This window comes from Entelurus aequoreus, linkage group LG11 (assembly GCF_033978785.1).
Source record: "Entelurus aequoreus isolate RoL-2023_Sb linkage group LG11, RoL_Eaeq_v1.1, whole genome shotgun sequence".
Classification (NCBI taxonomy): Eukaryota; Metazoa; Chordata; class Actinopteri; order Syngnathiformes; family Syngnathidae; genus Entelurus; species Entelurus aequoreus.
In genome coordinates, this window is record NC_084741.1 from 75,333,418 (window position 1) to 75,345,517 (window position 12,100).

The 12,100-nt window shown below is 46.3% G+C and overlaps 1 protein-coding gene across 1 annotated transcript; it reads left to right on the forward strand.

The window, feature by feature from the left end:
- Window positions 1-543: 543 nt before the first annotated feature.
- LOC133660473 (collagen alpha-2(I) chain-like) lies at window positions 544-10,761 on the forward strand. The gene is made up of 48 exons (XM_062063998.1): window positions 544-632; window positions 774-857; window positions 995-1,051; window positions 1,135-1,179; window positions 1,249-1,302; window positions 1,380-1,433; window positions 1,497-1,550; window positions 1,632-1,685; window positions 1,780-1,833; window positions 1,924-1,968; window positions 2,045-2,143; window positions 2,217-2,270; window positions 2,352-2,450; window positions 2,608-2,652; window positions 2,754-2,852; window positions 2,930-2,983; window positions 3,064-3,171; window positions 3,251-3,304; window positions 3,383-3,481; window positions 3,684-3,737; window positions 3,827-3,925; window positions 4,428-4,481; window positions 4,688-4,741; window positions 4,839-4,892; window positions 5,063-5,116; window positions 5,191-5,235; window positions 5,317-5,415; window positions 5,535-5,642; window positions 5,730-5,783; window positions 5,870-5,923; window positions 6,092-6,145; window positions 6,230-6,283; window positions 6,397-6,504; window positions 6,623-6,676; window positions 6,876-6,929; window positions 7,293-7,454; window positions 7,528-7,635; window positions 7,722-7,829; window positions 7,904-7,957; window positions 8,024-8,131; window positions 8,204-8,257; window positions 8,335-8,442; window positions 9,076-9,129; window positions 9,223-9,330; window positions 9,403-9,646; window positions 9,720-9,904; window positions 9,986-10,228; window positions 10,322-10,761. The coding sequence occupies exons 3-48, from the start codon at window positions 1,049-1,051 to the stop codon at window positions 10,466-10,468; spliced, it is 3,810 nt and encodes a 1,269-aa protein (XP_061919982.1). The 5' UTR covers window positions 544-632; window positions 774-857; window positions 995-1,048; the 3' UTR covers window positions 10,469-10,761.
- The last annotated feature ends 1,339 nt before the right edge of the window (window positions 10,762-12,100 follow it).

Genomic DNA, 12,100 nt, shown 5'->3' on the forward strand with positions numbered 1-12,100 from the left:
AGGCTGTCAGTGAAAGCTGAGGCGCCCACTTGGGGCCTGCATGGCACAAAGGAGCCTTTCTAAGGGGCAGCAGACTTCCTCATCATTTTACATTCAGGGATGGGATCTGATCTCAGACCAGCTAAACAAGCGTATCCACATTGAAACTCACAATTGAGATTGCCCAAACTTGTCATCAGCATCTCCACTCCAATGCATTATTAGCACACGAAAGCGCTCGCAAGTGGACTCTCATGCTAGCCGGTCTGCACATGTGCATTGCATCTGAGTGATCCTTGAGCATTATTCTATAGTCACACATGAAGACTGAAGAAATACATTTCAATGACATGTATTTATCTTCTTGTCTTATCTAGAGCAGAATGAAGGTGAGCACATAATCTCATTACACCTGACTGCACGGCATAAGTAGAGCCAAGACGAGGTCAAAGGGCACTGAACATGTGTCCTAACTCGCTTGTGCAAGTTTGTTTCTATATATCTGTATATGCTCGCGTCCAGTGTGCTTTACTCTGGGCTTTTGAGTAGCTAAGAAAGGAAAGTGGAGAGACATCTGCTAAGTACTTGATGCTAACTGAGTGCTTTTCCTGCTGCAGGGCCCCCGAGGAGACAAAGGACCTCGAGGTGACCGGGTGAGTTCATTTGAATTCAATCAGTTGAATCGCTAAAAGTGGACTTTTTGGGCGTAGGACCTAGACTTTGTTGACCTTCCAACCTCATTAGCTGTGCTCATTTATGACAACAACTCACGGCCATGTTTCTCTCTTCTCCAGGGTCCCCAGGGACCTAATGGAAAAGATGGAAAACCCGGACTCCCCGGCCCCGCTGGCCCCCCTGGTCCCCCTGGACTTGGAGGAGTAAGTTGACCTTATATTTAGGGCAAAAATACTTTTGTGTGCGATCACCTGGTGCAAACTTGCAATGCACCTGTCTATACTAAAATACTTCCCCCGCTCAAAATAATTTATATGACACAATTTCTTGTCCTTTGCAGAACTTTGCTGCTCAGTATGATGGCGTTAAGGCTCCTGATCCCGGTCCTGGACCCATGGTAAGGAGCCCTCTATGAAACATAGAAATATTGCAGCACATGACACTGTTTGTTGAACCACACTCATGATTCCTTCTTCTCAGGGTATGATGGGAAACAGAGGCCCTCCCGGACCTCCTGGACCCCCTGTAAGTTCACTCAAGTCCCAGTTGAACCTGACTGTGACTGACTGTTACATGTCTTATTTGTCATGACAGGGTCCTCAGGGACACACCGGACACCCTGGTGAGCCCGGAGAGCCCGGACAGACTGTGAGATATTTTCTTATTGCAAAACAACCCCAAAATACTTCTTATGCTTTGGAGAACACTGATTATTTTTGTCTCAGGGACCCCTTGGTCCTCGTGGCCCCCCTGGACCTCCTGGCAAAGTTGGAGAGGACGTAAGTAAACATTTTCTCAACGATAAATACCATCTTGAATTAAATGGATTTGTTCACTTCCAGGGTAACAATGGCAGACCTGGCAAGCCCGGAGACAGAGGTGTCCCCGGTTCTCAGGTATAAGTCCCACACCTCAGCAGACAATTAACTCTCATTTAAAGAACTCCTCTCACAAATATTGTGTGTTATTAACTGCAGGGTGCTCGTGGATTCCCCGGAACCCCTGGACTTCCTGGAATGAAGGGACACAGAGTGAGTCAAACGCTGACCAAAAAAATCAATAGTCAAATAACTCAGGCACATAAATCAAAATGGCTTCCCTATCATTGCCCCTTTCTTGCTGCAGGGTTACAATGGCTTGGATGGACGCAAGGGAGAGGCCGGCTCCGCTGGAGCCAAGGTGAGAAAGCAGCGATCAATAGACAATAATCATCCTAATGCTGGTTCCTTTTCTGGTATTTTACCGTTTTCTCTTTCCTCCTCCTTCAAGGGTGAGTCCGGTGCCCATGGAGCTGCTGGAAGACCCGGACTGGTTGTAAGTGTCGCATCCAGCATGGACGCCCAACATGCCCACAGGTGTTATTGTCTCTCACGCGCTCCACCCCGTCTAGGGACCTCGCGGTCTGTCTGGTGAGAGAGGTCGTGCTGGCCCTGCTGGCCCTGCTGGTGCTCGGGGTGCCGATGGCAACACCGGACCCGCTGGTGCTGCTGTAAGTAGCTTTCTAGAGTAAAAAGAAAAAAGACAATTTTGGGGTGATGCATTACGACATTTTCTCTCCACAGGGACCCGTTGGTGCTGCCGGTGCCCCAGGTTTCCCCGGCGGTCCAGGACCCAAGGTAGGTCTCCCATTCTCTCTCTCACTGGTTGATGCGATCACCTGTACATGTATTGATCAAGATGCATTTGCTCATTGACAGGGAGAGGTTGGAGCTGCTGGTGCCTCCGGTCCCTCTGGACCTCAGGGAGCAAGAGGAGAGCCCGGTGCCAATGGTGCTGTTGGCCCCGTCGGTCCCGTTGTAAGTACACTTTTTAATTGTATTCTTATCATTCAGAAATGTTCCCTTGTCTTTTCACTGACATTGAGCTGATACATATACAATTGGATTAAAACTGTGTTATTTACAAGTATACTGAGTTGTTTGTCTTATTATCAAAACATTTCTTCTCCCCTAGGGTAACCCTGGTGCTAATGGCCTCAATGGAGCCAAGGGAGCTACTGTAAGTGTTCCGAATATCTTCCTCACGTGACTCATATGCAAATAATTTTGGGTTCACATTGGTATTCTGCGAAGTGGTTCTCAAATTTGTGTCGTTTTTAGGGTACCCCTGGTGCTGCTGGAGCCCCTGGTTTCCCTGGACCTAGAGGAGGACCTGGACCTCAGGGACCTCAGGGTGCTGCTGGTCCCAGAGGCTTGGCTGTGAGTTCACTTGCACACAGAAACACACCTACATAATCATTGTGTATTGGTATTGAACGCTTCCGGTTGTGTTTCAGGGAGATCCTGGTGTTCAGGGTGTGAAGGGAGATGTTGGTGCCAAGGGCGAGCCTGTACGTCGGAATCACATCCATGTTTTATGACAGTATTATTTAATGTTATGTCTGGATAATTAAATATCTTTATTCTACAGGGCAGCGCCGGACCACAGGGAGCCCCTGGTTCTCAGGGTGAGGAGGGCAAACGTGGACCCAATGGCGAGGTTGGTGCCAGCGGCCCTGCTGGTGCCCGTGGATCCAGAGTGAGTGGTGTTACCAACATCGGCAGCCATCTTTTTCTTGTCTTCACCTCTGACAGTGGCGTGGTCGTGTCTCCTCTAGGGCTCTCCCGGTAGCCGTGGAATGCCCGGTGTTGAGGGACGAGTCGGCCCACTTGTAAGTGGGGCATCACACATGACGTAAAAACCTGCACCTCAGTTTTATGACGTACCCCCTGGTGCATGTCGCGTATAGGGCATGCCTGGTGCTCGTGGTGCCAGTGGTTCTGCCGGACCTCGCGGACCCCCTGGAGATGCTGGCCGTGCTGGTGAGCCCGGACCTGCTGGTCTTAGGGTAAGTACTAAAATAGATATCCTCCAAAGAACCAGGGTCCTCGGCAGTGGACATTTGTGTTATGCATAACACAAATGTTATGTATTTCTGACAATAGAAATACACCAAAAACAAATGTCCACTGCAGACTGTAGCTCTGGTGCCACAAATCGATGGCTCATCAACATTGGCTCATCAACATTCTACTTCTACATCCCAACAGGGTCTACCAGGAAGCCCAGGAAGCTCTGGACCCACAGGAAAGGAGGGACCTTCTGTGAGTGAACTTAGAGAAAGTTTGATTTATCAGTTTAATCTTTTCTACTTGTGATAACGATTTTCATTACTTCCCGTTTCCTTCTGTAGGGTCCTGCTGGACAAGATGGCCGCACCGGTCCTCCCGGCCCAACTGGACCAAGAGGCCAGCCCGGAAACGTCGGCTTCCCTGGACCCAAGGGAGCTACTGTGAGTAGAAACAAGAATTAGATATGCTATATAAAACCGGTGTCAAACTTAACGCCCGGAGGCCAGATCTGGCCCGCCAAAAACATGGTAATGTTCATCAATAAAGCACGTCATATTTTTTAATAAATGTACACCTTCTTTCAATTTTGACAGAAAATATGCATGGACTGCAGGCAATTGTGTATCTTACAAACAATCTTATATTGTCATAAATTCCAAACATTTTTTTTGGTCAAATGAAAATAAATGCTTAAATATCTGCTTGATTTATAATTTCAAAGCAAGTTAGCCATAACTTTGTATGTGAAAAAAATTATGCTAAAATACATCATGAGGCGATTATACACAAACAGTCATACATTTTCACTCTTACAAGCAGCCATTTTTCTAGCTCGTCTATAAAAACGAGGTTGACAAATAAGAGCAGTATATATATGAGAGGAGCATTTCTATGGACAATGCATAATAAATGTCAACTAAGTCACATGTTTACCTCTTTTAGGGTGAGGCCGGCAAACCTGGAGACAAGGGAGCTACCGGAGCGACTGGACTGAGAGTAAGTCAGATGACTGACTTGGGGTAATATGAAGAAGTAGTTATTGAATTGTGCGATGCCTCATTGTGCTGAGGCATCGCACAATTTTGGTGTAATATGAAAAAGTAGTTATTTATTGTGCGATGCCTCATTGCGGTGAGGCATCGCACAATTTTGGTGTAATATGAAGAAGTAGTTATTGAATTGTGCGATGCCTCATTGTGTAGGGCGTCCCTGGACCTGATGGCAACAATGGAGCTACTGGCCCCATGGGAGTTACTGTAAGTATTCTTGTGGTTTAAAGCTTTTATTTTGATCATGATGTGCTATCGTACTTGGTACGTTTTTTTAATAGTGCTTTGCTCTTTCCGACTGCAGGGCGGTCCTGGTGAGAAGGGAGAGCAAGGACCATCTGGAGCTCCTGGTTTCCAGGTTTGTTGGGAGCCTTCAGTCAACGTTACCTTTGTCTCATTCACCTCTATAGATGGAATCAAATTAGGTTTTTTGCATGAATCAATTGTAAACAAGGGTGTAAACATGTTCAAAATAAGCTAAACAATGACCACAATTTCGCACCAAAGTTGTCACTTGACATTTTTTAGGGTCTGTCTGGTCCCGCTGGTGGTGCTGGAGAGGCTGGCAAGCCCGGAGACAGAGTAAGTAGTCCTAATAAACAATATTTCATACAGCTTAAATAACCAGCTAACCAACCTGATGCGTCCTCCAACAGGGTATCCCCGGAGACCAAGGAGTCGCTGGACCCGCTGGTGCCAAAGTATGTGCTTTATTTTCCCGAGCATCACAATGACGATAACCACCGAGCCTTCCACTGACTCGCCTGTGTGCGTTCTTGCAGGGCGAGCGTGGTAACCCCGGTGCTGCTGGATCTTCTGGAGCTCAGGGACCTATGGGAGGACGTGGACCTGCTGGAGCTCCTGGTGCTGATGGTGGCAAGGTAAGATAGATTGTGGTAAACTAGAGAGGTGAAAGGTGAAGCGGAGGAGGCCTGACTCTTGGTTGTGCTTCAGTATGAATTGAAGTAACATAATGACTTTTTTTCTTATCCAATTCCAGGGAGAGCCTGGCGTTGCTGGACTTGCTGGTGCCCCTGGACACCAAGGAGCTGGTGGCATGCCCGGAGAACGTGGAGCTGCTGGTCCCTCCGGAGTCAAGGGAGAGAAGGTCTTCACCAAATAACAAAAAAATGGATCTTCAATAGGACTTTAGTGGTATGTTGGGTTTCAACTTGTTTTCTTCATTCTTGCACAGGGAGAGGTCGGACACAAAGGACCCGACGGCAATCACGGCAGAGATGGTGCCCGTGTAAGCACAGCTCTCATCCTCAAGCTCTTAATACACAATTGTCAAGAGTGAAGGTTTATAATTTTCCCACCCTTCCTGTGTTCTAGGGTCCCCAAGGACCCATTGGACCTCCTGGACCCACGGGAGCCAATGGTGACAAGGCAAGTTGACCACAGAAGCTACTGGAATGTTTTAGACATAAAGATCATCTCATATAAGCATAAAATATTCAAGAACCAAGAAGTTGCATTCATATCTCATAGTTTTGGTTTCAAACTGTCAATATATACTCGTATTAGTACACACTTCATTGTAAGTCTCATTTGCAGGGTGAGTCTGGATCCTTCGGACCCTCTGGCCCAGCTGGAGTCCGTGGTGCCTCTGTAAGTTGCGATTGTTAAAAAAAATTCAACCTTTGTGTTGTTTTGAAATATATTGCTTAGTGGGGTTGTTGTTTCTGAGCACAGGGCGAGCGTGGAGAGGTTGGACCTGCTGGAGCCCCTGGATTCGCTGGACCCCCTGTAAGCCAACACACTTATAGTGGCTTCCTATCAAAGATGTTGAACAGGAAACACTTGTACTGTATACGTTATCAGAAACTATAGTTAAACCTTGCTACTACTCCACCTTACAGGGCGCTAACGGTCAGACCGGAGTAAGAGGAGAGCGTGGACCTGCTGGAGGAAAGGGAGATGTTGGCCCCTCTGGCCCTGCTGGCCCCGCTGGACAATCTGGACCTTCTGTTAGTATACCATTGATGAATTTTTAGACCAATGTTTTTTTTCTTGGAATTGTGTCGATGTCATTAAGTCATAAGGCGCCGATACGGAATTAAATGTGTTTATTTACCTGCCTTGCAGGGTCCTTCCGGACCTGCTGGACCCACTGGTGGCCGTGGAGACAATGGTCCTCCCGTGAGTATTAAAACATTCAGTATACATCATTTGCAGCGCTGCAGGATTTGTTAATATATCCCTCAGAAATACATTGTGTTCACTCACTCATATGACGACTACTTGTAACAGCTAGTTTTCATGTGAATGTCAGTTTAGTTCTTATTAGTTGAATTTTCTATTTTGAGGAAAGACTGAGCTTTTACTTTTTTGTTGTTAGGGTCAGACTGGTTTCCCCGGACCTGCTGGCAGAGCTGGACCTGCTGGACCTGCTGTGAGTACATTTTAGATCACTGACACTAAGCACACAAAAGGAAGACAATGGTACTTCAACCTACGTGGCTCTTAACTCAAACCACTTGTATCTCAAATCAAATCCGAGTATTCCTCTCAGTACTGTCTTCGTTCCAGTGGCTGGAAAACAAAGTAATGTCCATCTCTAGCTGTAAGCTATTGCTAGTGTGTGGTATTCGCAACACAAACTAATGGCGGGTATGCTTGTAACTCATATGTATGCTTGCAATTTAAAGCATAACAATTAGCCGAGGGCGACAACTCCTATCTCAAAACACTCTTAAGATGAGGTGCCGCTGTACACACGTTTAACACATCCTCCTCTTCCCTTCTCCACTCTAAGGGTATTGTCGGCCCCTCTGGCCCTGCTGGTCCCGCTGGTAAGGATGGTCCTCGTGGTCTCCGTGGCGACCCAGGTCCCGCTGGTCCCAGCGGAGAGCAGGGTATGGTCGGAGCTCCCGGTCCTGCTGGAGAGAAGGGTTCTTCCGGAGAGTCGGGTCCTGCTGTAAGTTGGAATGCATTCACTCACCAAATGCTCATGTCGTCCATAATCATAATTCATTCTGTTTTGGGCATAGGGTGCTCCTGGTCCTTCTGGAACATCTGGACCTCTTGGACTTCAAGGATTTGTTGGTCTTCCTGGAGCTAGAGGAGATCGTGGTACTCCTGGCGGTCCCGGTGGTGTTGTAAGTGTTGATTTCTGACACTAAAACTTCTCTCTGCAGCATCTTTGGGACAAGTAATCAAATTCCTTCATTTTGACACATCATAGGGAGAGCCTGGTAGAGTTGGACCCGCTGGTGCCGCCGGACCTCGTGGTGCCCCTGGCAACATTGGCATGCCTGGTATGACCGGACCTCAAGGAGAGGCTGGACGTGAGGTACTGAGCTCTATTCAGTTCCATCTTGTTTTGATTAGGGCTTGGTGTTAACATGTATGCTGTCAAATTCACAGGGTAGTCCTGGTAACGATGGACCTCCTGGTCGTCCTGGTGCTCCTGGACTCAAGGTATTGTCCTAATGTACAGAAAATACTCTGTTCTTACCTTAACCTGCCATCTTCTGATGTTTTCAGGGAGATCGTGGTGACGCTGGCCCCGCTGGTGCCCTCGGACTGGCTGGTGCTCCCGGACCTGCTGGACCAAGTGGAGCCTCTGGAAGACCTGGAAACCGTGGAGATGCTGTATGTTTTCCCACAGCAAGGTTTTTGTTCAACAGATTTCTGACAATTGATGATGTCTGTCTGTATCTATAGGGCCACTCAGGCCATGCTGGAGCTGCTGGAGCCGCTGGAGCCAGAGGTGCTGCTGTAAGTAGAGCCTAGAATCTAAAGATAATTTGATGTGTCATTGTGCTCCAACAACAAGGTGTATGTACATGTTGTAGGGACCCGCTGGTGTCCGTGGAGAGAAGGGCGTTGGTGGAGACAGAGGAGAGAGAGGAATGAAGGGTCTTCGTGGACACCCTGGTCTCCAGGGAATTCAAGGACCATCTGTAAGCTTTAGCATGAAGCTAGACCAGGGCTTATCAACTGGCAAGCCGAGAATGACACCGTACGGGCGGTTCAAAACTTGGGAAACAAACATTTTTGCCGCAAATTCCTAAAAAAAACTAGAGTGCTCCTGTCGTAAAGAGGAACTTGGACCATGTAAACACATTCAAAGATCCTTGCATTGACATTTGAACCTTGCTGCAAACATAGAACATTGGGGTCCTAATTTGTGATTTACATAACTGAGGCGTTCCTCGAGGCTCTCCTTAAAGTCCTCTTCTTTTGGGCAGTTTTCTGTGATTCATGTAACTAAGGTGTTGTTGTAGCTTGTAGGATTCAGATGCATGGATCTTTGACTTGCTTTTTTTGCAGAAGGTCTTTAAAAACAGCAGAGCGTTCTGTAACTGACAAAAAATACAGCAAAATCAAATATCCACTGTAAAGGACACTGGTTCTCCAGAATATACAAAATAAGACAAATAGTCACGGATTAAGTTTGCCTCTCAGTCAATAGCTTTATGAAAATGTGGCCCCCAAAACACTACAGTTGAATATCCCTAAGGTAGACTGTAGCTTGTATTGTTTATAATTGCTTACCTTGGAATCACTGCATTGTCATGTCATGCTCCTTCCAGGGAGCCCCTGGTGACACCGGAGCTGCAGGTCCTAATGGACACGCTGGACCTAGAGTGAGTGAAATGTTCTGATCCCTAGTCTGTTTTCACATATGTACTTGACTTTGATATTGCTCAGCATAACACAATGTTTGTCTCCCTCTTCAGGGTCCTGCCGGACCCCACGGACCCCCTGGTAAGGATGGTAGAGCTGGTGCCCATGGTAGCATTGGCCCTGCTGGTCCTCGTGGACCCCCTGGACACATCGGCCCTGTTGTAAGTATATCTTCTAAAAGCTGACACACATTTTATATTCAGCATATCAAAGCCTTATCTTGTCTCCATTAGGGTCCCGTTGGACCTGCTGGTCTGCCTGGACCTGCTGGCCCTGCTGGTGGCGGATATGATCTTTCAGGCTACGATGAGTACAGAGCTGATCAGCCCGCCATGAGAGCTAAGGATTACGAAGTCGACGCCACCATCAAGTCCCTGAACACTCAGATCGAGAACCTGCTCACCCCTGAGGGATCCAGGAAGAACCCCGCCCGCACTTGCCGCGACATCAAGCTGGGCCACCCCGAATGGACCAGCGGTCAGTTGAAAACCTTCTCGAAATTAGAAATTAATCGTGCAGCGAAACCAATCGACTGTCTTGCTCCCTGCAGGATTTTACTGGATCGACCCTAACCAGGGTTGCATCAACGACGCCATCAAGGTCTTCTGTAACTTCGCCTCACGTGAGACTTGCATCCATGCCCACCCTGAGAGCATCGCCAAGAAGAACTGGTACAGAAGCACAGAGAGCATGAAGCACGTGTGGTTCGGAGAGACCATCAACGGCGGTACCGAGGTGAGCTGAATAACTTTAGGGTTTATCGTCGCACCGCGGTCCAATTTTCAGAAAGTTACATGGCTACGTCTTTTTTTGCAGTTCACCTACAACGACGAGACCCTCAGCCCACAGAGCATGGCCACCCAGCTGGCTTTCATGCGCCTGCTGTCCAACCATGCTAGCCAGAACATCACCTACCACTGCAAGAACAGCGTCGCCTACATGGACGCCGAGACCGGCAACCTGAAGAAAGCCGTGGTTCTTGGTGGCTCCAACGATGTGGAGCTGAGGGCCGAGGGCAACAGCCGCTTCACTTTCTCCATTCTGGAGGACGGTTGCACTGTAAGTATCGTTAGTCTCGTAGTTCCCCCTAGCTTTGCTGAGCACCATATTGAAACAGAGTCTTTTTTTTTCTCGTCTACCCCCCTCCCCCAGAGACACACTGGTGAGTGGAGCAAGACAGTGATTGAGTACAGAACGAATAAACCATCTCGCCTGCCCATCCTCGACATTGCACCTTTGGACATTGGTGGAGCTGATCAGGAGTTTGGTTTGGACATTGGCCCAGTCTGTTTCAAATAAGTAGACTCATGATAAATTAACACCCCAAAAGAGAGAAAGAACGAACGAAAAAAAAAAGAAATCTCTGCCCTTTCTTTTCGTGTTTTTGTTTTTTTTAAATGCTGATTTCTCACTGCGCATCCACTTGCTTAAGATGGGCAACTATCGGAGAGGACTGAACGGACTGAAAGGAGCGATCGTGCAATGCAAATGAATACAGCAACCCAAAGGGACGCGGGAAAACACCTTGTTGTGGGACATCATGTCATCCTTTTGTAAAAAATCAAAGAAGTGTAATAAAAACGCTGAAAGTACGCATCACTTTGTGGTCTTTGTATATCTTCCAAAGAGGAGGTTTAAAACCACAATTTCCATGAAAATAAGGTTTGAACTACCTCATGCATGTACTTAGATAGGCAAAATCCCGGGTCCACAACAGAGATGTTTGAGCTTTTAATGCTTCAATGGAAAGGTGCTCGGTAACTTGAAGTAGAGATCAATGGTGCTAAAATTGTGGACAAAACCACTGGATTCTGTATTCCTTTGTATTGACCCTGGAGGAGTCTTGCATTGGTCCTCTGATACTCCCACTTTAAGTAGGTGGAATACTTCTCAACCTGATGTCTAGTATTTGTTTCATGTTTTTGGTTTGTCTTGAAATTTTTAGTTTGTTTTGGGTTTTTGTTCAAGTTTTAAACCCCACATCCAGACTTCATACTGGCATCAATTTCTTTCATCCAATCCCGAATGGATTTTAAGGCCACCTGTCTCCTCTCTCTTTCTCCCTCTCTGTCTCTCTCTCTCCCTCAAAAAATGACATCCCAAAGTCTATTGTACCTATTTTGTATATGTGAGATGTTTAAATAAATTGTGAAAAGTTCTGAAATAAAGCATGTCCAATGTTCCAAAACACACTACTCATTGACTTAAGTGCTTTCCTGTTGACACAAAAGTCAGGGTCACTTACTTTTGTCTCTGCTGATGATTGAAGGATTGTCCTTGACTTCCAAAACGGTGCATAGACCTGCTAATGTAGAGTCAAAACATGTCTGATTTGATTAGAGGATGCAACTGTACCGTCAAAACAGACATGTTGACAGTTACATCCTCTAATGGGTTCTTTTCCTTGTGTATTACTGCTTTTGCATCCAAATAAATTGTTATGATTTGGATCAACTAATGGATTTCAGTGAAACATACTTTGTCATCCTCCTAAAAAGTATCGATTTTCTTTATTCAAGCAAATGCAAACGCTTGATAATACCTAAGTAATAACCATTCTTAGGTATCATTCCACTTCAAAACGCCATACGTCATTCAAAAAGTTATTTTAAAAGTAGCTCAAACTGAAATAGAATGCTGCAATACTTCTTAGACCTCTAGAGGACAGTAGTTGTGTAATTTTGGTTGTGTACTGCACACACGTGCCTAAAAGCAAAAAATATGGCACATATTTTGTCTTTCAAATTTGTGTCTCTTTTAAATATAACCCAAGTGCCAACTTGTTTTTTTTCCTCAGTTCCCCCACCCAAAAAAGTATTGAAACAGGTTGTATTGATAAATTAAATATTTTGTGCTTTTTAGTGTTTTACATTTCCCAAATGTATTTATCTATTACATTAACATTATGTCATTTAAAAAAACTAATTTAAT

Excerpts from the sequence above, each read along its gene's own strand:
- LOC133660473 (XM_062063998.1), top strand. Across the intron at positions 6,146-6,229 it reads CTGGAGTCCGTGGTGCCTCT|GGCGAGCGTGGAGAGGTTGG; the intron begins GTAAGTTGCGAT and ends TTCTGAGCACAG. Across the intron at positions 7,636-7,721 it reads CTGGCGGTCCCGGTGGTGTT|GGAGAGCCTGGTAGAGTTGG; the intron begins GTAAGTGTTGAT and ends GACACATCATAG.